The 23,417-nt window shown below is 37.5% G+C and overlaps 1 protein-coding gene across 2 annotated transcripts in view; it reads left to right on the forward strand.

Annotated features, from left to right (window-relative positions):
- Window positions 1–23,417, forward strand: part of gabbr1b (gamma-aminobutyric acid (GABA) B receptor, 1b) — a 164,889-nt gene that overhangs the window by 38,815 nt on the left and 102,657 nt on the right. For both annotated transcript variants that reach the window (XM_067426765.1, XM_067426764.1), the window contains exons 3-6: window positions 5,163–5,227; window positions 5,845–5,983; window positions 11,014–11,199; window positions 11,301–11,318. In XM_067426765.1, coding sequence (XP_067282866.1) covers window positions 5,163–5,227; window positions 5,845–5,983; window positions 11,014–11,199; window positions 11,301–11,318 — 408 coding nt within the window. The remainder of the gene's footprint in view (window positions 1–5,162; window positions 5,228–5,844; window positions 5,984–11,013; window positions 11,200–11,300; window positions 11,319–23,417) is intronic.

The raw sequence follows: 23,417 nt of genomic DNA on the forward strand, positions 1-23,417 counted from the left end.
CTGATGTTTACTCACGCGACGATAAGCAACAGCACAGACATTTGAAGCAGTTTTACTCACCGGCTGCTTCCAAAGCAGGACCGAACCTTTATCACTGGGACGGCTCCGTCAAAAACACACTTCTTGGAGTGTGGTGATCCACTTTGCGATGCGACTGAAGCGATGTTGTGAAGCTTCCCGCAATTTCTGCGTTCAAATCGGTTCAAATGCAGTGCTGCCTTCCCGGAATGCTGTACTGAAGCGTTGAAGTCGCTTGATGTCAAAGTGGAGAAATGAAGTGGAGCGCGGCGCGGACTATAACCGACATAAGTGTTCATGGACGACTGGATCTGCAGCTTGAGAGTGTTTATGGGCGTGCATTTCCTCTCTCGCTCTAGTCACACGCGCGCGCACCCTACCGGGAGAAGAGCCCGTACGGCCCATACAAGGACCTTCCGCTCTATTAACGTCAAGCTGAGCCATACTCGAAAAAAACTCTCTGAAACTTGTGAGAAACCGGAAGGAGTATTTTTAACACAGAAACTTTATTATTAACTTGGGAATCCAAGTCTTTAACAGTGTAAAAAGCTCAGTATGCATGAAACAGCATTTCACCCCCCCTTTAAAGTCTGCATTATTCATCATCTTGTCGTCATGCGCTTTAATACAGCCACAGATTGTTACATTTAGTTGCTAAGGCAACATGTGTAAATTTGTATTGTCACAATAGATCTCAATGATGCATTCTTCTATGTATCCATCATTCCACAACGCAGGAAGTTCGTAAGGGTTGCTTTCAGGGGCAACGCGTACCAATATTGTCTTCTTCCTTTAGGCCTAGTTCTGTCGCCTCAGATTTTTACTCAGCTACATCAATGATTGGTTGGTTCTAGCTCACTCAGAACAGATGGCGGTTTGACATTGAGATGTTGTCTCGCTCATATGAGGAAGTTGGGGTTGAAGCTGAACGCAAAGAAAAGTGTTCTTTCTCCAGCACAGAGAACCACTTATCTGGGTGTGATATGGGATTTGATAACACTACTTCTGTCGTCTGTTACCTGCTCGGATAGCATCAATTCTCTTAGCTGTAATATAACTTAACCTAGGCCAGTTACTCACTGTCAAACAGTTTCAGAGAATGTTGAGTCTTATGGCAGCGGCGTCCAACGTAATACCTTTTGGCCATTACAGTGGTGGGTCAGAACCAAAGTAAATCAGGGGGAATCTGCTTCGCATGATCAAGGTCATGCAGCGAAGCCTTTGTGCCTTAGTCATGTGGAAAAAAACTTGGTTGTGGGCCTGTGTTGGGAGCTCCTTGTCATTGTGTCACGCTAACGACAGATGCATCCCTCACGGGTTGGGGAGCCATCATGAGTGGTTGCTCGGCTCGAGGTCTGTGGCAGGATCTCTCTCACACTAAATCTGGCACTTATCTGGCACATACATTGCCTAGAAATGAGTCTAGGCAATGTGTCTGGCACTGAAACACTTCCTCCCATATCTTAGGGTCATTCGTGTGCATGTTCGGACCGACAACACATTGGTGCTACCATACATCAGGAGTGTCTGAGGTCGTGCCCCTTATACAAACTGGTTCACCAGATCCTCCTGTGGGCCCAAGGGAAACTACTTTCAATCAGGGGAATAGAAAATCCACCACAAGGTGGTGGAGCTCCTGCAGTAGAAGTTTGGAAGAGCGGAAATAGTTCTGTTCACGTCTCTCGAAATCTCTCACTGTCATCTGTGGTTCTCCTCTGGGGCTGGACACCACAGTACAGGAATGGCCGAGGCTACCCCTACATGCCTTTCCCCAGATTGCTCTGCTTCCAGAAGTTCTGGAGAGAGTTCACCGGGATGGGCCTTTCTGTTATTAGCAGCCCCATACTGGCTGACCTGAGTATAGTTCTCAGACATAGTGTCTCCTAGACGGCTCTTCGCTGGAGATTCGGATCAGGATGGACCTTCTCCCTCAGGCGAGTGGGTTGATCCTTTAGACTTGCCTAGAATTGTGGAAACTGTGGGCCTGGCCTTTGAGGGGCCATAAGTTCAGGTTTTGGAGACCGTGGTTAATAAGCCGAGATTTTGGAGACCATTCTCTACTCCAGAAACTTCTCTACTTCCTCTACAAGGAAACTTTATGCCTTAAAGGGGAGATTATTCACTTCATGGTGCGGGAATCACCAGTTTGACCCAGTTGACTGCCTGGTGGGTGCAGTGCTGGACTTCCTGCAGGAAAGATTAACTGCAGGGCTATCCCACTCCACAATAAAGGTGTATGTGGTGGCCTTAGCTGCTAACCACACTCCTTTGGGTGTTGTATTATCGGGGAGGATTTATGGATTTATGAACTTGACCTCAGCTCCACTCCAGGGGCACAGGTGCTTGCGCGATTCTTAGTGTGTGCTATGCTTGACAATGATGGGCATTTGCTTCTATGGCGACGTGGATATAGTGTTCCCACAGCAGTGACACGTGACCTTAAAAGTCAGTTACGTATGTAACCTTAGTTCCCTGAAGAGGGAACAAGATGCTGCGTCACCCTGCCATACTCCCGGCATGCCCGTGGCCGACTTACTTTAGGCTTTTCAGAAGCTGATATTGTTTGGTTCAGGCGTGCTTTATAGTTTCTCGGTCAATGAGTCCATAAGTGCTTCACGGCGCAATCACGCAGGGGCGTTCCCACAGCGGTGACGCAACGTCTCGCTCACTCTTCAGGGAATATATATATATATATATATATATATATATATATATATATATATATATATATATATATATATATATATATATATATATATATATATATATATATATATATATATATATATATATATATATATATATATATATTATTAAAGGAAGAACAATGAGAAATTACATACAGGTAAATTGAACAGTGTCCTTATGATTTTACAGTTTTACAATTAACCCCTTACCCTCAACCCACCCCAGAACAGTATTTAAAAAGAAGAAGAAGAAAAAAAAAGAATAATAATAAAAAATAAATAAAATAAAATAAAATAAAATGAAATAAAATAAGGAATTCATTTTCTCCAATTTCAAGAAAAACATTAAATCACTAAGCCAGAGTGAAACTAAGGGTGGTTTCTTTGATATCCAATCAAGTAAAATTCTCTTCCGAGCTAAAAGACATGCAAAAGCACAAGCATCTTGAAAAACAGCCATTTCAAAGCTAGGTCTGATATCCTTGCTATATGCAACATTTTAAATATAGTTGTCCAGTAGTCAAGCAGTCTAGAGCAAGCCCAGAACATATGAGCCAAGTCTGCTCTATCACAACAACACCGTTCACACGTCATTTACATTTGCATAGATCTTGGACAGTCTAACCGTACTGTAATAAAGTCGGTGGAGTACCTTGAACTGAATTAAAATAGTTTTAGTTTTATTTATATACTAGAGTAGTATTTATTAATATTTTGAATTATAATTAGCTTGTACATATATATATATATATATATATATATATATATATATATATATATATATATATATATATATATACACTTACATATACATTTACTTCAGTTTTACTTTTAGCAAATTTAGTACAGCATTTCAAAGGATTTGTTTGTCAGTTTTTGTCTGCATCTATTTGTTTATTTGATTGTGTTTGCTATGTGTGTTGATATTCTGGGTGTGTAAAAAGGTCTTATTCAAGTCACATCAGTCAGCATCTAGAATTGAATTTTTTCTCACGTCTTATCCATCCAGCTCTAATTGCACCCTTCCTATCTCATATATTACAAGCTTAGCTAGTATGCTTTGCCCAAGCTGAACGACTAATGAAACACAATATCAGCACTATTAGATGTCTGACAGCTATAATAAGTACATAAATCGTCACGTATTTAACCCCCCCAATGCATAATTGTCCTGTTTTATGGCCTGTTGAACAGGAACAAGAGCCTGTGAAATATTCCTTGTATCGCTTGATCTATCATTATCAGACACATACATGGCAAAGTGTTGACTGCCATTAATAATAGAAAACCTACTTTCAGTTAGTTGCCAAGGCAATGTTTTATTTTTCTTAGCTCTAATATGTATTATTAATAATTATTTAATTTCAGCTTTATTTAAATTATTAAACATGTGTTTATTGTTTTAGTTAACAATAATACTTGCTTTGAAAGAAATTGAATATTAAAATTAATTCACTGAAACACACTGCTAAAAAATGTAAGCTAACAAAGTGGCGTTGTTGATGATTAGTTGACCATCCTGACCTGTTCCATATACAGAACGAGATTGAGCATTCAGTAGAAGAGTTAAAGCCGTATTCAGCTGCAGTGTGTACGTGGTCTTCTTAAATATATAGTACGCAGTCACACAAAATGCCAGAATACATGTTGTGCAGTGTAGACATGGCATTTCAAACTACTCTCGAGTCTCTTCAAATCTGCGAACAGCGAGCCAATGGAAGCATTTGATTTTGATAATGCTGCTCATGTTTTTGTCCCTAAAAATACCCTTACACACAAAATGATTCTAATACACACAAGCGCCCACACAGTCATGGTCTGTCTTGCCCCTGGGCACTGGGTTTGGTGATGACTGTAATTAGCTGCTGACACTGTAGGTGAACTAGGCTGTAATAACAGGATATAGCTACTGTGCTCTTTCATTCTGACAGCAAATCCCCAGCAGAGCCTTGAGCCCAGGGGACACTCAGACATTTACGCAGATTAGAGACATGAATGACTCAAATATAATGGAAAATTTAGTGCTGTGGAGTACTTGTACTATAAAGAGCTACATGTGTAGTCTGTGATTACAGTAGGCTCTGCTAGTGAAACCATTGTAAAGTTGGTTTTAAATTTGTGTGGGAGTTGGAAAATAACATATAAATAGCATACAACATATATAGGTCAGTAGTCATCCTATTCAATAGTAGTGGCAAGAATGGCGAGTTCGAATAAACGACTCAGGCCACAGGAGCTTCCATCATGGCTGTCGCCATTGCTTCTGCTAGCTCAAAGCTGCCTCAGATGTTCAGAAAGGAGAGTCTGCCATCTAATGGACAAAATGAGCATTGCCGATTGTGATAAATAATTGTAGGGTTTCTGAAAATGTAATAACTAAGTACAATTATACACACAATATATTCGGAAAGTATGATTATCTTTGATTATCTACATCTAACATATCTTTTCCATCAGGTTGTGCTATCATTCGCCCGCCAAGAGATGGAGGGATCAGATACAGGGGCCTAACCCAGGAACAGGTGTGACAATTTTTAGTATTTCCTTTTTGTATTAATTTATTGTGTTAAATATGTGTATATGTGTGAGGGGGTATAGAGAGAAAAGATAATGCTACGGCTAAACATGTTGGGGTTGGTATATGCTTCAATATTTTTTTTAAATAAGTTATGCTCACCAAGGCTGCATTTGTTTGATCTAAAATACAGTACAGTAATACAGTAAAATAATGTGAAATGTTTTTACAATTTAAAATAACTGGGTTTTATTTAAATATATTTTAAATGTAAATTATTACTGTGATAAAGCTGAATTTGCAGCATCAACAGTGTCACATGATCCTTCAGAAATCATTCTAATACGCTGATTTGCTGCTCAAGAAACATTTCTATGATACTTTTTTTCAGGATTCTTTGATAAATTGAAAATTCAAAAGAACAGCATGTGTTTGAAATGAAAATCTTTTCAAAAATGATATATGTCTTACTGTCACTTTTGGTGAATTTAATGCAGCCTTGCTGAATAAAGTACTCAATCATAAAAAATAAAAAAACTACAACATTGTACTGACTCCAGATGTTTAACAAGTAGTGTAAAAGTTTCAATTTGTTGTAACAGAGTTTTCTCTTTCTGGGTGCAGATCCGTAGTGTTCAGGTATTGCCGGTGGATTATGAAATCGAGTACATCTGCAGAGGGAGCCGAGTGATTGTGGGACCAAAGGTCAGGAAGTGTCTCCCTGACGGCACTTGGACTGACCTGAACCAGCGCAGCAAATGCTGTATGTTCAACTCTTCCTTTTGTTTTCTGCAAAGGCCTAAATGTATAGATAAAACATACTTCATTGAATAGTTTCCACGTTTATACATTTTTTTTTTTTAGCTTTTGACAATTTTTTGTTACAGTAACTTTACATAACAACTTCATCCATCTTCAGAAACAAAAGCATTAAAACATATTGCTTTAGGTCAGTGACTGTGTTGTGCTAAACGTTAAGCTGGAATGTCTTCAAGCTCAGTAAAAAACAAAGAGAGAGGAAAGATTTACATCACAGTGTCCTGAAAATGTACTAAACTCTACTCTCTCTAAATGATTTCGTAAGGAGTATAAAGATTTAGATACATGATTAAGAGTACAAGTGCATAGTTTCTATAGAGAATGTATGTGTTTACTTGCTATTTTTAGTATTCATTTTAATAGTTTAAGCAATTTTTATATTGTCATTTTTTATCGTTTTGTATTATTATTATTATTATTTCAGTTTTAGTTTTATTCATTTTAGTACTTATTTCAGTTAGTCACAAAGGCAAAATTTGTATTATTTTTTTATTTGTATTATTTTATTTAGTTTTCATCTGATAATTTTTTCCAGCTTTTTTTTAAATTACTGTAAGCTATTTTGTAATGTTTACAGTTTAACAGTAACAATATCAACACTGAATCATATTCAAGTTCATACAAATTCTCCATCATTATATTAGTGTAATATAGTAATGAAGTACAATTATCCAGGTACTACACACATCTGGTTTTGTGTGGTCTTTCTGTCACAGGCTCACAGCCTTTTGCTAGAAATGAATGAATCTCATTTCATTGTTAATGTCCATTCTTATCACAACCCAGTAGGACATTCAGTGCAGTTGCATTTGTTCATCATGTAACATCACATCTTTTCAAAACTGTGACTGTCAGTAATAGCTTATTATTTATTAAAGGATTCTTGGCTTTCATTTTTGTTTGGCACGGCATCTACAGTCACTTATAATGAGCAAACAGCCTAGATTTCTAAACAGAAGAGGTCATAATGTTCACTCTATTTACTTAAAGGGATAGTTTACCCCAAAATGCAAATTCTGTCATCATTTACTCACTCTCAGGTTGTTTCAAACCTGTATACATTTCTTTGTTCTTCTGAACACAACAGAAGATATTTTGAAGAAAGTCTGTAACCATGCCACTTTGGGGCACCATTGACGTCAGGGGGGGGGAAATATGGAAGTCAATGGTGCCCCAGAACTGTTCAGTTTCCCACATGCTTCAAAATAACTTCCTTTGTGGTCAGCAGAAAAAATAATTTATTTAAATTTGGAACAACCTGATGGTAGGTAAATGATGACATAATTTTCATTTTTGGGTGAACTATCCTTTTAATTTAGTTACATAGCGATTCATTTCACCTCAGCTTTTATACTAATTCAGTTCATCCAATAAAAATAACAACTTAAGAGTAACAATTAAAACAATATACTGTAAATAATGTTTTTGTTGAATGTTAAAATTTAGAAAACATCAGAGCTTTAACTTTGAAGCGATGTTGAATAATGTAGTGTTTGAAAGTAGAAACAGCCTGTCAGGCTGGGTGATGATAAGCAAACAATATACGTGTTCTGTCTCTGTTATTGTGAGAACGCCAACGATCCTGTTAAGCAGGAAAAGTGTCAAACGTGTATTTTTACTTACTGTATCTAAATGATAGCTAACTTTTGTTTTTCTTAAAGGGTTACTTCAGCAATTAGCATATGGCCTTCTATCATTAGAAACCCTGGAGTTTTTGCCCCTCATATCCCCCTGAGATGATAGATTAATGCATTTTATTTCTGGAAAAAATTGCATCATCGGAGGAATTTTTGGCCAGAGGCTAAAGACTACAGCCAGCAGAGGGAGCCATTTCCGCATGTTTTCAACTCGCATGGGGAATGAGCAAGGGGGTAATCTAGCACTCGGAAAGCGTTTCACCCATAGGGGCGGCCATTGCTAACCAAGCCATCACCTGCTGTTAGCATCCCATTGACTACTATTCATTTTTGAGTCACTTTGACAGTGAATAACTTTACATCTGAGGCGTTTAAAGACTCCATTTGTCCATTGTTTATTTATAAAGAAACACGACAATGCATAAAAGGCTCCATTACGTTGTATCTTACACTATCGCCCCGTAGAAGCTGTTTTTGTAAAAATAGGCTGACTATTGTGTCATAACCAATGCGACTCTGTCGTACAGTTGAGAAATTACCGTATAGACAGGAGGAGACGCTCAGAAACAATCTTTACTGTCTATGAGGCCGTCGGGGAACGTGGAAACATAAAGTCCGATAAAGTCAAGGGAGAAGAATGGGGAGAAGCCGATAGTGAGCCAAAAGCAACGGAAGAAAATATTTAAACAACGTGATTCAGATTTTACTTTCCACAACTACTAGAAGACCTACAACTGTCAGACAGGTTGCTTACGTCCCATCTACGTCGTCAAGCACAGTCTGAGCCTGCGCAGTACGCTCAGCCATCAGGAAGTGAGTGCCCTGGATTGACCTAATTTTCCGCCGTTGAAAAATGTATTTTACTGTCTATGGGGATGAGAGATCGCACTCACAACTCAGCTTTGTAATAAACTTTGGGAGTGGCCTCGTAGGGCTAATGCGAAGAATTCTGGGAATTGTTGTTTCATCCCCATGAGACAAAAATATATATTCTGTCTTATCTCAGTCTATAAAGCACCAAATTCAAAAATAATTTTACATTTCTACTATATTAATGAACCAGTTTAAATACAGATTCATCTTCCCAGCGCTGAAGTACCCCTTTTAATTAGGCATAAATTCCAACAGACTAACTGTGACCCAAAAGAAAATGGAAAAGACGGTCTGTGTGACGAAATGCTCTGTGATAAAATTCAGCAAAAGCAGTGTTAAAGTTAAAAAAAGGCTTAAAATAACTAACCATATAAATGAAAATGAGTAAATAAATAATAATAATAAATATTTAAATAAATAAAAATATCTAACAGTAAAGTAGTATTAGTGAGTAGGGAAAAACGCAACATAATAATGTAGCGTAATAAAGATTAAATATTTTCAAAACATATTTAACACATTTATTATATTATTTTTCATTATATTCATTTGGTCTTTATAAATACTAATACATAAGTGGCCTTTTTTACAATTTTTTATTTTAGGATGAGGTTCCCTTGCATGGGGATGATCATTAGTGTATAGTATGCTGTATACAGACTGCTATTGTGAGAAATTCATTGAAACAGTACGCAGTTCACAATATTAAGCATTTCAGACATTAGTATGCTACATTGCTGTCACATGCAGGGCCACGCGGCATGTGGCAACATGGGCTGCAGCCCTGGGCCCCGAACACCAGGGGGCCCCCGAGACAATTCTCTTTTGCGTTATCCTTTTTTCTTTTTCTTTTTTGGATTGAGGTAATTATGCGTACGTTGAGCATCGTTGTCACAATTGAATGGAGTCACAGCGGACACCCAGTACATTGTCAAATCTGGTTATTCCACCACAGATTCATGTAATTTAAAGTTTAATCTGTTTCAATTATTTTTTGCCTCGGGTAAAGCAAGAAAACAGAGACATTTAGGTAAAGAGGGAGACATAATGGAGAGCTCTCGTCCTTTCTTGAAGGTGGAGAAATAAAGTTCTTTATGACCTGCAGGATTCCTTAAAAGATTGAAAAATTAAAGAAATTAATGACTAGATTTTTTTTTCTATTGTAAGTTGTAATGTAAGACGTTTTTGATTTTAACATAGGCCCAGTTTAAATATTTTGCCACTTGCATGAGCAACGTAATATATTCTTGATTTCATTTGGCTAATCACATTTTAAATGGATGGTTAAGTGAAGAAGCATTGCATTGTTGAATCTAGTATTCTCTGTGTATTGCACATATTGGCAAATGGACTACTGTTCATCCAGGTACCCCTGTACACAATTTACATGATACAGTAGCATTTAAAGGTGTGGGTAACATTTTTAAAAACTTTTTATGAAGAAATATACTCACAAAAAAGCTGCATTTATTTATTATTCTTATTATATTTTTGTCTTACAAACTGGTCAGTGGAGGAGGCTGAAAATTTACCAAGTATTTGCTAAAAAAGCTTTTCTGGCATACAGTATGTAAGCTTTCTTTTCAGAACTGTCAACAATAAGAAACAATGACAATTTTACTTGGTGGCTCTGGTGACTTTCTCCGGTTCTGAACGGGCCAACTGAAATATCTGGAATACATGTAATGTACAGATTGCAAAGTTTATTGTTCAAATAAACAGAACTTTCACAATATGAAATCAGATTAAATTCAGAAAATGAGTGTTTGTACACATCACATACCTAATGTAAAAGTCTTAATAAATTATTTTGCAGTCTTGATAGATATCGAATATTCTGACCTCAAACTTCTGAACATCAGTGTGTGGTGTGCACATAATGTGTACCCTAAACCTACCCATCACACACAACTTTCAGCATTTTTACATTAAAAAAAAATCATACAGAATTTTAGTACAGTTTGCAATCTTTTTTTTCATGGGGACCTCAATTTAGGATCTCTCTCCCACCCCCACACACACACATTACTATACCTTCAAACTGTCTTGTGCTGTTTTAAAATTAGACAGATGGTGTTGAGAGAAAGCACTGGTGTGTTTGACGTGATCACTTTGGACGGAAATATGAAGTATAAGTTATAACAGATGACCATTGAGCATATTGTGTGTTATATAAATGGTCTCTGAGGATGATTTGTTCTGTTTTGCCATCATTTATCTTTTCACTAATAGCCCTGTTATGTCTTACAAAGGTATGGTAAGGTAATGAAAGGTTTATTCATTATTAAAACGTTATTAATCCCATAAGGGGAATTTCCATTCCAGACTGGTCACAAGAAACATAGATCTTAAAAGAATATAAACCACCTTTAAGCAACAAGTCAATATACTTAGATCAGATTTGCAAGGATCTTAAAAGGCATATATTTGTGTAACACCCTTTGCTGTACTGTGCGCTCCTCAGTGCTGCCGTGTCCGCGGGTGTGGACGTCTTTGGAGAACGGCCGTGTGACGGTGCACCCTGCAGGCCCAGCGGTGGAGGGCACAATACTTCACTACAGCTGTCTGGAGGGGTTCATCCTGGTGGGCAGAAATAGCACACTGTGCACTAAGCTGGGCAAGTGGGACTCACCCAAACCTGTCTGCCACTGTGAGTATTAGTGTATCTGTGTGCTTTCAAGAAATGTTATAATCATTCCTTATAATTCTGTTTAATTCTGTTGTTTTTCCTGTGTTTTGCTTCTAATGCAGATGACAGACATTATACAGGTAAGAATGATTTTGTATTCTTTCCTATGTACAGTATTGTAATCATTAAGGAGACATTTTTATTTTGCAATAAACTATTTAAAAAGTACTTGATTATAATTTTAACTGCAGTGTGTTATTAATGTAAAATTTAAAGTTAATATATATATATAAAATGTACTAATTTGCAATTTCATAATTGCCAATGCATAATTACAAATATATATTTAAATACATGATGTACAAGTTTCAACAGGAATTGTATTAAATTATATTTTGGTTGTCAAGAAAAGCTTGTCATTACCTTCGGCAGTAAACTTTTACCATATGTCAAAGACAATAAAAATTATCATGAAATTATTTATAAAGATGTACTCAAGTCCTTTTTAAGTAGGTCAAAAAGCACTCCAAATTCAGCTAACTGCATTTAATATAAATCAGTGCTGTCAATCGGTTATGAACTGGATTAATCACACATATTTTATGTGATTAATCAAAATTAAAAACACTTACATTTTTAATATATTTTATAATTTCACAGTTACCGCCAAATTAATGTAAAAAACTGCATAAAGACAGTATAAATACTTGTTTAATGGCATCTTTTTATAAATGAAGGCCAGTATCACTGATACTAATACCGGTCTAACAGGTAATATATATATATATATATATATATATATATATATATATATATATATATATATATATATATATATATATATATATATAAAGTTGTCAAACCTACTGCACTTCATAGATTATAAATTAAACTTATATAAATATAAATTAGTAAAAACTTATATAAATTAGTAAAGAGCATTGAGTCATTACCTTTGAACTTTGATTAACATTAAAGTGTCATGAATGATACACTCCGTTTTAGCCTGGTCGTTCACACCTCATCGAAAAAGTCTCAAGAAATGGCTGCGTTAAGCTGTGGAAAAGGCGAGAGTAGATAGCCTGGTCTTACCAGACCCTCATGCATTTCATTTGTACTGAAGGAAAATGAAAATTGAACTGAAGTATGTAGGAGGGCAGAGCCAGGCTAGTGTAGGAGGAGGAGATTTAACAACCAATAAAACACAGACCTGCAACGCACTTATTACACAAACACATGAATATTAAAATATGACCACAAAGAAAAAAAAACAACAGAGTTGAGAGCACCTTAATGTGTTTAAAAAATCTAACTATAAGATAACAAAAGAGGGAGAAATGCAAAATAACATTTAAAAGGTCAAAAATATTTTCATTACATTTACGAGCACTATAGTCATAAACATATGTCAGTTTAACACAGAAAGAATAAAGGCATAGTTACTTTTTTGTCCATTGTTCTTTGAATTGTTGGTCTAAATCGTTTTCTGTGTACCAGAATAATCCGTCGTGTCTTCATGTTCATAATCAGACGTATGGCTGTATCAGTGGCCTTATTTGCAAATATATTTCATTTGGAGAACACGTGATTAAATATGTACGCATACACGTTGCTGGTTCATGTTTAGAACATCCATGACGTTGCTCCAACTTTGCTTTTCAACCCGGAAGAATGAAATTGCTCAGAAAAACACACACAAATAACCAATTTCCACTTGTTTGTAAAAATGAGTGCTTTTAGGATTTTCAGTAATCCTGTACATATCTTTTCACATCCAAAAAAAAAGTGCTTTGGGGCTTTATGACTGGCAGAGACTATTTGCACTAAGTGTAAATAGAATCTAGTTGCTATTAACACTTAAAGAGCATCTATCGCTATTTGCACTTAGTGTAAATAGCAGTTATCATTAAGAAAATATGCTGTTTTCACTGAGTGTAAATAGAATAATGATAGATGCTATTTACACCAAGTGTTAATAGCGCCTAGATTCTATTTACACTCAGTGAAAATAAAGTTTTTTCTTAGCCTAGCTACAAAAATTAAATGCCTTTCCGATGTGATTTGTGATGAGAAAAGAGAGAAGAGCAAGCTCTGCAAAAGGCGGATTCAAAGCCGTGTTGAACGCGACTAACCTGATCTTTTAGCCATGCATACACTTTACTGATTGCGCCTCTGAGGACGATGAACAACACGTTTTTTTTTAAAGCCATTGTTAGGCAAAGCTAGAGTGAATAGCACTTGCCAACAAGGCACGCTATTTGCACTTAGTGTGAATACAGGGCCTTCTCAAAAAATTAGCATATTGTGATAAAGTTCATTATTTTCCATAATGTAATGATAAAAAATAAACTTTCATATATTTTAGATTCATTGCACACCAACTGAAATATTTCAGGTCTTTGATTGTTTTAATACTGATGATTTTGGCATACAGCTCATGAAAACCCAAAATTCCTATCTCAAAAAATGTGCATATTTCATCCGACCTATAAAAGAAAAGTGTTTTAAAAAAAGTCTGTTTTACTAAAAAAGTCAGCCTTCAAATAATTATGTTCAGTTATGCACTCAATACTTGGTCGGGAATCCTTTTGCAGAAATGACTGCTTCAATGCGGCGTGGCATGGAGGCAATCAGCCTGTGGCACTGCTGAGGTGTAATGGAGGCCCAGGATGCTTCGATAGCGGCCTTAAGCTCATCCAGAGTGTTGGGTCTTGCGTCTCTCAACTTTCTCTTCACAATATCCCACAGATTCTCTATGGTGTTCAGGTCAGGAGAGTTGGCAGGCCAATTGAGCACAGTAATACCATGGTCAGTAAACCATTTACCAGTGGTTTTGGCACTGTGAGCAGGTGCCAGGTTGTGCTGAAAAATGAAATCTTCAACTCCATAAAGCTTTTCAGCAGATAGAATCAAGAAGTGCTCCAAAATCTCCTGATAGCTAGCTGCATTGACCCTGCCCTTGATAAAACACAGTGGACCAACACCAGCAGCTGACATGGCACCCCAGACCATCACTGACTGTGGGTACTTGACACTGGACTTCAGGCATTTTGGTATTTCCTTCTCCCCAGTCTTCCTCCAGACTCTAGCACCTTGATTTCCGAATGACATGCAAAATTTGCTTTCATCCAAAAAAAGTACTTTGGACCACGGAGCAACAGTCCAGTGCTGCTTCTCTGTAGCCCAAAAGTGGCTTGACATGGGGAATGCGGCACCTGTAGCCCATTTCCTGCACACGCCTGTGCACGGTGGCTCTGGATGTTTCTACTCCAGACTCAGTCCACTGCTTCCGCAGGTCCCCCAAGGTCTGGAATCGGTCCTTCTCCACAATCTTCCTCAGGGTCCGGTCACCTCTTCTTGTTGAGCAGCGTTTTTTGCCACACTTTTTCTTTCCCACAGACTTCCCACTGAGGTTTCTTGATAAAGCACTCTGGGAACAGCCTATTCGTTCAGAAATTTCTTTCTGTGTCTTACCCTCTCGCTTGAGGGTGTCAATGATGGCCTTCTGGACAGGGTCGGGTCGGCAGTCTTACCCATGATTGCAGTTTTGAGTAATGAAACAGGCTGGGAGGTTTTAAAAGCCTCAGGAATCTTTTGCAGGTGTTTAGAGTTAATTAGTTGATTCAGATGATTAGGTTAATAGCTCGTTTAGAGAACCTTTTCATTATATGCTAATTTTTTGAGGAATTTTGGGTTTTCATGAGCTGTATGCCAAAATCATCAGTATTAAAATAATAAAAGACCTGAAATATTTCAGTTGGTGTGCAATGAATCTAAAATATATGAAAGTTTAATTTTTATCATTACATTATGGAAAATAATGAACTTTATCACAATATACTAATTTTTTGAGAAGGACCTCTAGACACTACAGGTTGGCTGCTGTCATTTTAAAGGGTCATGAAACCTTAAGGCTTCTTAAAAGGAGAGTGGTCGACTGTGAAAAGGTGGGATGGGTATTGTGTGGAAAGGGAATGGTTTGCATAATTAGTGGAGTGTCATTAGGTGCATTAAGATTAGCGATACCAACAGCAGCAGTTACAGTGGTTCTGAGAAATGTTCTTGGTTCATGTTGGCATTGTTTACAACAGTGAGATTAAATGAGGGATGAGTACAGCGAATGAGAGAGCTCTGAGACATTAAGTGGCGTGCAGCAGAGATCGCAAGTTTTTCAGCTCTTCAAATCAGCATAATTCAGTGAGAAATTAAAATAAATGTTATTCTGTATGACGAAATATTTTGCAAACGTGATAATTAAACTATATTTGTCCAAATATGCACGCTGTTTGGCAAGATGAACAACGCGCCGACGTGATAAGAGAACATGAACCACTCCCAAACATGCTAGCAAATGCGATAGAGGTGTAGATCGGGGTAAAAGCGAAGGGGTTTGAGGTTTCATAGTCTTGACTGCGCATCTGAAGCACAGAGCGATGCGCGCTGGGTTGCCGCGACGATCCGCGCTGTCACTAAATTAACTAAATTATATTGTATGCATATTAACTAAATTATCTTGTATGCATACTACAGTGCGGTGATTGGACTGAATGAGCTTTATGTCATGAATATCGAGAATCGCTTGGAACGGTCGACGTCAGCATGTCCCCAGCAGCCCATACTTGGGCCAAAACCACACGCTGACGTCAGCATTTGTGACGTTGCTCCGACTCAGCTTTTCAAACCGGAAGACAGGAATCGCTTAGCCTGGATGCCAGCGGAACTTAGCCCCGCCCACAACATTTTTAGGTCGGGCAATTCGGTCTGGCCTTGCTCCATAGAGGAGTAATTATCCCCGAACAGAAACTGTTCGGACCAATGAAATCATCAAGGGCGGGCTTTAGACGATGACGGACAGATGATCAGTAACGTAATCATGCACGTCATCAAAGGGGCTTGGATTATATTTGTTTGAATCCTAAACGGAGAGCTTGTTTGTATAAGCATTCACCATCACAATTTCTCTCAGAAATGATGATCATGTTGGGTAAGTACATTTTCCAACACTGGCAAAGATCGTGTATTCCAGCCTGATTTCAGCGCGCGTGCACAGGGTTGCCAAGTTTTTACAACAAAACGCGCCAACTACTAGCCCTATAGCTTCTCGGGGGGTTCTCCAGGGAAAAAATGGCGTTTGGGGAGTAAAATGTGTGTTATTTTGGCAAGGTTGCCTGCTAAAATTCGCATTCATGGGTCTATATATCACATAATAGTCGCTAAAAAACCCGCGGAAAAAACGCGGACTTGGCAAAACAGTGCAGTTGAACTCTGTTGACATTTGACAATGCGTCGCTTCGTTGCTCTGATTGGTTGTAGGTCTATCCAATTGAGGTCTTTCCTGGTTCGGTTGAAACACGCCTCATAATCACAGCCCAATGGAGCTGTTTCAGACTCATATTCTGACTAGAATTGAGTATGACCACGTCAGGCTAGGAATCGCTCTGAAAAATGCAAAAATATTTTTTTTTTCACATATGAATAACATTAATGAGTACCCTTAGTGTTTTCAATGATTTGCAGCCTATACATATCTTTTTACATCTCAAAAAAAGTGTTTTGGGGTTTCATGACCCTTTAAGACCTGCCAGTTCTGCAAATGATGCAGATGATTTTGCTGAGTATCCTCATAAGAGCAGTCTTAAATTATTTTTTAAAAAGTCTTAAATGAACATAAACAGTTATGAGAAAATGAGATCTGCGTTCATAACTGTTTATGTTCATTTAAGACTTTTTAAAACTAATTTAACAGTGCTCTTATGAGGATACTCAACAAAATTAACATTTTGGCATAATTGTCACCCCTCACCCCTCCCTTTCGAAGCACATAGTGAAGCTACGGTGACCGATACAGAACAAAAATCGTCTGAGACAGCAGAGAGTAGCTAGCACTCTGTAGAGCATTTTTTCTGTTTAGGGCTACTGTAGAAACATGACGACACACAATGGTGACTTCACTGTAAAGGGACCCGCGGTGTATGTAGATAGAAATGGCTCATTCTAATGTAATCAAAACATAACAGTTCATTATGTAAGGTCTTAATGCATAACTGAAAACTTAGCTCTGTTTATTAAATTGCATGTCTGTAAGTAAATGCTCATAAATACTATACACTGCACCTTTAAAGTGTACTCTTCTTGAATTAGATTAATATTTGTATAATAATCTTTCTTTTTTTGACTGAAACCACTAGGCCAGTGTTATATAATTTGTTCAGTTGAGTACCTACAATATCCCAAATGTTTCCAACTATTTGTATATTGTGAAAAAACAGCTATTTTAACTAAGGACCGTTTCAGCATAGCATCTGAGGAAGTCGCCTGTCAAATGCGTCATATCTGCGCTACCCTCGGTTTCCGGTTTAATTTGTCAGGAGCGTTTTATTCTTAGCAGTGTGAACAAGTGAACGCATGGAGTCACGTCATAACATCATTTTCAACACACACTTAAATGTATCTAATATGATAAACAGAGCTGCATTACCTCATAATCATAACCGGAAGAGCGGATCAGTGCAGGCGCCCGGCGAATGTGTCCCGTCATCAGGGTTGCCAGGTCCCAGAAATATTTCTAGCCCAATGAGAACACAAAACCCGCCCAAATGGAATGAAAACTAGCCCAATTTTCCAGTGTCCAATCAAATTAGACAACCACTGGATTCGCACAAATGGCCTACAAATAAACTATATATATATATATATATAAAGTTTGGAAACTTTTGGTTTTGAAAACTGATTGTTTTTAAAGAAGTCTCTTTTGCTCACCAAGGCTGCATTTATTTGATCAAAAATACAGCTAAACAGTATTATTGTGAAATATTTTTACAAATTAAGATAACTTTTCTATTTTAATATATTTTAAAATGCAATTTATTTATGTGATTCAAAGCGGAATTTTCAGCTGAATTATTCCAGTCTTCAGTGTCACATGATCCTTCAGAAATGATTGTAATATGATGATTTGCTCCTCAAGAATCATTTATGATTATTATCAGTGTTGAAAACAGTTTTTTCAGGATTATTTAATTAATAGAAAGTTCAAAAGAACAGCATTTATCTAATATATAAAGCTTTTGCAACTTTATAAATGTCTAAACCGTCACTTAATTAATTTTTATGGCATCCTTGCTGAATAAATGTATTCCTTTCTTTGTTTACCCACCCCCTACCCCCCTCGGTAGTTACAAAAGCTTTCTATTTCAGATAAATACTGTTTTTTTGTTTTTTTTTACTTTCTGTTAATTAAATTATCCTAAACGTGTTTTCAACATTGATAATAATCATATATGTTTGTTGAGGAGCAAATAATCAAATTATAATGATTTCTGAAGGATCATGTGACACTGAAGACTGGAGTAATGATGCTGAATACATAGCTTTAAATCACAGGATAAATTACACTTTACTATATTCAAATAGAAAACAGTTACTTACATTTTAATAATATTTCATAATATTACAGTCAACATTACTTTTTTATTTTTAATAAAATAAATGCAGCTTTGGTGAAGATACTTATTTCAAAAACAATCAAAATAGTCGTTCCCAAAATTGTGTGTGTGTACAGTTTACAATCTCAGGGCAGTCTTCTTTTGGATATTATGCTCTCTTCCCCACCCTTCTCAGGTGGTGCTGAATAGATTTCAGCAGTAAAGAGAGAAAGCGTTCGTGGTAATGGTTTTTCTCCATTTACCTGATATTTTATAGTGCTGCTTGTTCATCCACGGACAACCGAACCGATGCTTCAACGGTTCAACCACCAAAGGCATAACCATAGACCGTAAAAAAATATGATGCTTGATTTGTGAAATGCTCAAGTGACGTGTCTCCTCACGCGCAGCGATTGTTGCCAAGTTAATTCATTCCTGGGGATCAATACCCACTAATAAACCGTTCCATTTTATTTTTTCTTTGACTCTTTTATATTTTTCCGCGGCTGTGGTGCTTTATAATTGTAGCCCAAAAAAACGCAACCCGCGGCTCCGTAATTTTTTCCGCAACTCCTTTTTAAAAAAAGCCCAATTGTGCGGGAAAACCGCGACCCTGGCAACTATGCCCATCATAATAAAAGTCCCGGTGCTCGTGAGCCGTGTGCTTGTTTAACAATCGCTCCAGTGGCCGTGCTCAGCTCCACAACACTCGGTCCTGCTCTGCTTCACACTACAGTAACGTTAATAACCGCATGTATGAACATGATTTCTGCCCGAGTCCTATTTTCCACTGGCTGTGAGGTGAAGACCACATGTCCCAAGATGCTGCGCTCACACTTTGCGTCATCAAACTACGCATTTGTTTTAAATAGGCGGCCTCCAGTGGACGGAAAGTTGCATAGTGCACCTTTAACTTGAACGAGATAATGAAAACCAGTGCGTGAAGTCGGACAGCCGTTGAGTGTAGCGTACATCAGCTGTAGTGCTACTAGGGGTGTGCGATATTGACAAAAAATTATATCTCGATATTTTCTTGGATTTTCTCGGTAACGATAATTAGACAATATTTTGCTGAGTGTGTTATTGTGCTGGTACATTGGTGCTGGTGATCAGCTGACTCCTAAAGTTTATTATATTCTTCATATTCTTCATAATGCAGCGGCGAGAGTAGTCTTTAATGAGCCGAAGAGAGCTCATGTTACGCCTCTCTTCATCAGATGGCACTGGTTGCCAATGGCTGCTCGCATCAAATTCAAGGCACTGGTTCTCACCTACAAAGCAACCACTGGCTCTGCACCAATATACCTAAACTCGCTTACACACCCTCAAGAAGCTTGCGTTCTGCGAGTGAGCGACGCCTCGTGGTTCCATCCCAAAGAGGAATGAAATCACTCTCACAGACATTTTCCTGGACCGTTCTCACCTGGTGGAATGAACTGCCGATCTCAATTCTTGCTGCTGAGTCTTTAGCCATTTTTAAAAAAACATTTTAAGACACATCTTTTTCAATTGCACCTGGCCAATAAAGAATAGCACTTAACTATCCATTTAAATTGTGTTTGTTTGTCCAAAAAAAAAAAAATTGTTTGTGTAGTGTGCTTAATTAACTGAGACTTCTTACAGCTCTTACAGGTTGTTGGCCTTGTTTGTTTCGTTGCTTCAATTGCTCTCCCATTTTTTGCTTTGGATAAAAGCATCTGCTAAATGATTAAATGTAAATGTATTCTGTGTGGTGGTCAGTTCACAGCATTGACAGAAATCCTTTTTCTTTTATGAGCATTTTTACATATATATATATATATATATATATATATATATATATATATATATATATATATATATATATATATATATATATATATATATATAAACCTAATGAGGCATCATAGTTTGTGTTAATTTCATGAATTTCATCAAATGCAATTATAATACTAAGACACAATAGGGCTGTTTCCAATCAAATTAAATAAATATAAACATCTTCGCAATTTCATTGTATAAAGTCTATAAAATGTAAACATAAAAACATTTCAGATGTGTTCAATTTCAATTGTTCTATTTTCAACATTTAAAAAATCTAATTCAGAACTATGAAAAATGCAACATAATATTCAATTTTGTTAGATTACACTTGTCAATAATTACGATTTATACAATTCAAATTCAGATAATTTTTTCATATTTCTAGCTCCATAATTGTTGAGTCTGAACTGAAGTACTGTACCTTGAAGTTCCCCAATCAAATGAAAGAGTAAAATGAAATTCGACTTTCCTGGGGCATCACTTACTAACCTGAAGGGGGCAGCATAAGACAAGTTAATGTTGGAAATCCAATACTAGAATCATGTCAGAAGATGGCAGTATTGAGTGCACAGTACATCCTTTAAGACTGCTATTCAGTACTCACCAATGAGATCCCCTGTATGCCATGCATATGGTATATAGGAAAAATTAATGTAATAACCTCAAAGTATGCAGGAGTGTACCATCCAGTGGTGCATAATCCAATATGCCACCACCTGAGTTTATATTGCATATGGATACCCCAATGGACTGCATGACCTTGACTTTCATAGGGCCAGATTGAGGTGAATGAATTGTAGATACTCGTCCTCGATGTTTTGGCATGTGCGCGTGTGCGTGACACTGTGTGCAGATCAGCCCGTGGTGTTTGCTAAATTGATTAATGGAGGTGTCACTGTCCCAATATGGCAGTGATGTCTGCACACTGAGAGAGAGGGTGATGGAGGGCCGGACGGCAGGAAATGAGAGAGGAGAGGAGGATGAAAATGAAGGAGGGGAAATGAGATGGAGAGAGAGAGAGAGAGAGAGAGAGAGAGAGAGAGAGAGAGAGAGAGAGAGAGAGAGAGAGAGAGAGAGAGAGAGAGAGAGAGAGAAGGGATAAGGGAAAAGGGAAAAAAGAAGGAGAGGTGACAAAAGTAAGGGGCTGTGGGAAAAGAGAGATAGGCAGAGTAGGGTGGTAGAGAAAAAGCAATTTGGTAGGAGGGATGGGAAGAGTAGATGATTTATGTGCTACATCTACTTAGTAAATGGTGTTTTCTCACAGTTTTTACCTGGCTGGAAATGCACTCCCAGGTTATCGCATGCTTTCTGACGCCACCTGCTTCTACTAACATCAATGATAATCAGCACACCAGTGGCTATACGTTCCTTCAACTGTTACAGATCACATCTGTACTGTCTAATCTATTGTGCCATTACAGTTATGCACTTAAAGAGATAGTTCACCCTTAAATGAAAATTAAATCATAAATTACTCACCCTGGTGTTGTTCTAATATTGTTCCAACGTTTATGGACCACAAAAGGGTCCTGTCCTTGGCCGTTGGTCTTCAGTGCATGATGTGCGTTTTGTTTTCGTATGACTTTGTTAGCGCCGCAGTTCACTCCGTCTCACCCACGCACACAAAAAAACACAAATTGTGAGAAATCAAGATTAACAAAAGCACAACATGGAATACAAAACCTAGGAATCTAAAAAAATATTGGTTTAATTTCTTAAATATCTCTGGACCTGAACTCCATTTGTCGGATGACAGTCAGAATGACAGAATGTAAAAATGATAAATTCTGACAGATATATTCACTTTCAAGTAGATAAATTATATTTTATGTAATGTTTTTGTTCATCCGGGTGAGATGGAGTGAACAAGTAGCTGTGCCACAGAAGACCAACGGCCAAGTTCAAGAATTTTGTTAAATAATACATTTCATATTGTATAGCTACCCTAGAATACTTTGAATATATGAATCATGTCTCATGGGATCATTCTGCGATACTTTTGAGTCTTTTTTAATGTGATGCTGGTTGCTGGTCATACATTTTTTTTAATTCCTCTTTTGTGCACCATAAAAGAAAGAAGGTCATACGGCATTAGGACAGTACCAGGGTGTGTAATTTGTTACTTAATTTTCATTTTAGGGTGAACTTTTACCCCTTTAAGGCTGCTTTGGACATAGACGGAAATCATTCAGTGGCAAATAATGCTGTCAATCCATCCAAGAGGTCAAATGACCCAAAGGCTGTGTTGAAATCGCCTACTATACCTTTAAATAGGGCATTTTTTTGAGTCATTTGTAGTGGTGTCCGAAACTATAGTGGACGTTATCGAGTGCACTCATTCAATACCACAATGCACCACAATAATGAGTGTACAACCGATGCATGCTTATTGACTAGAGACTACCCATAATGCACTGTGAAGTTCATGCCAAATTATTCCCGTGTCTGACCAGAAGATGGAGCCTGCAGCTGAATCATCCATCCATATTCCAGACTCCATTTTTCCAGAGTCCAATGTGGCTACAGCGTAATATCATACAGTTATGAATTCCTTTTAATTGATTATTAAATTGTTTATACATGCTTTTTTCTATTACAGAGTTTAAGATAAAACTTTTCACTACTATTGAATCTGCCAGTTAAATAGCAAGCACAGACCAAAAGTGGCAGCCCTTCGGGCATACTCAGTGTCTGAATTCACTCACTCGTTTTCATTGGCTGCGTCCGAAACCTGGAAAATGCTGCCTTCGGAGGACACATTTCAAGGCGGGAAGGCATCAAGCCACGTCCGAATTTAATGTTTGCTCTACTTCCTGTCTCCTGAGATACCTTCATCTGATCGATTTTTGAAGGCATCATTCATGTATCCTTCGCTGCCTTTGATATCCCACAATTCTGTGCTTTCCATTCAGGGACAGTTGAGCTGGGGGGAAAAGATGGCTTCCAGAAGTTGCGTTTGCGGGTCAGTTTGTGTGTAAATGTATGTTTTTTTTTTACCAACATATTACATTT

The sequence above is a fragment of the Pseudorasbora parva genome, chromosome 19, assembly GCF_024679245.1.
Source record: "Pseudorasbora parva isolate DD20220531a chromosome 19, ASM2467924v1, whole genome shotgun sequence".
Taxonomy (NCBI): domain Eukaryota; kingdom Metazoa; phylum Chordata; class Actinopteri; order Cypriniformes; family Gobionidae; genus Pseudorasbora; species Pseudorasbora parva.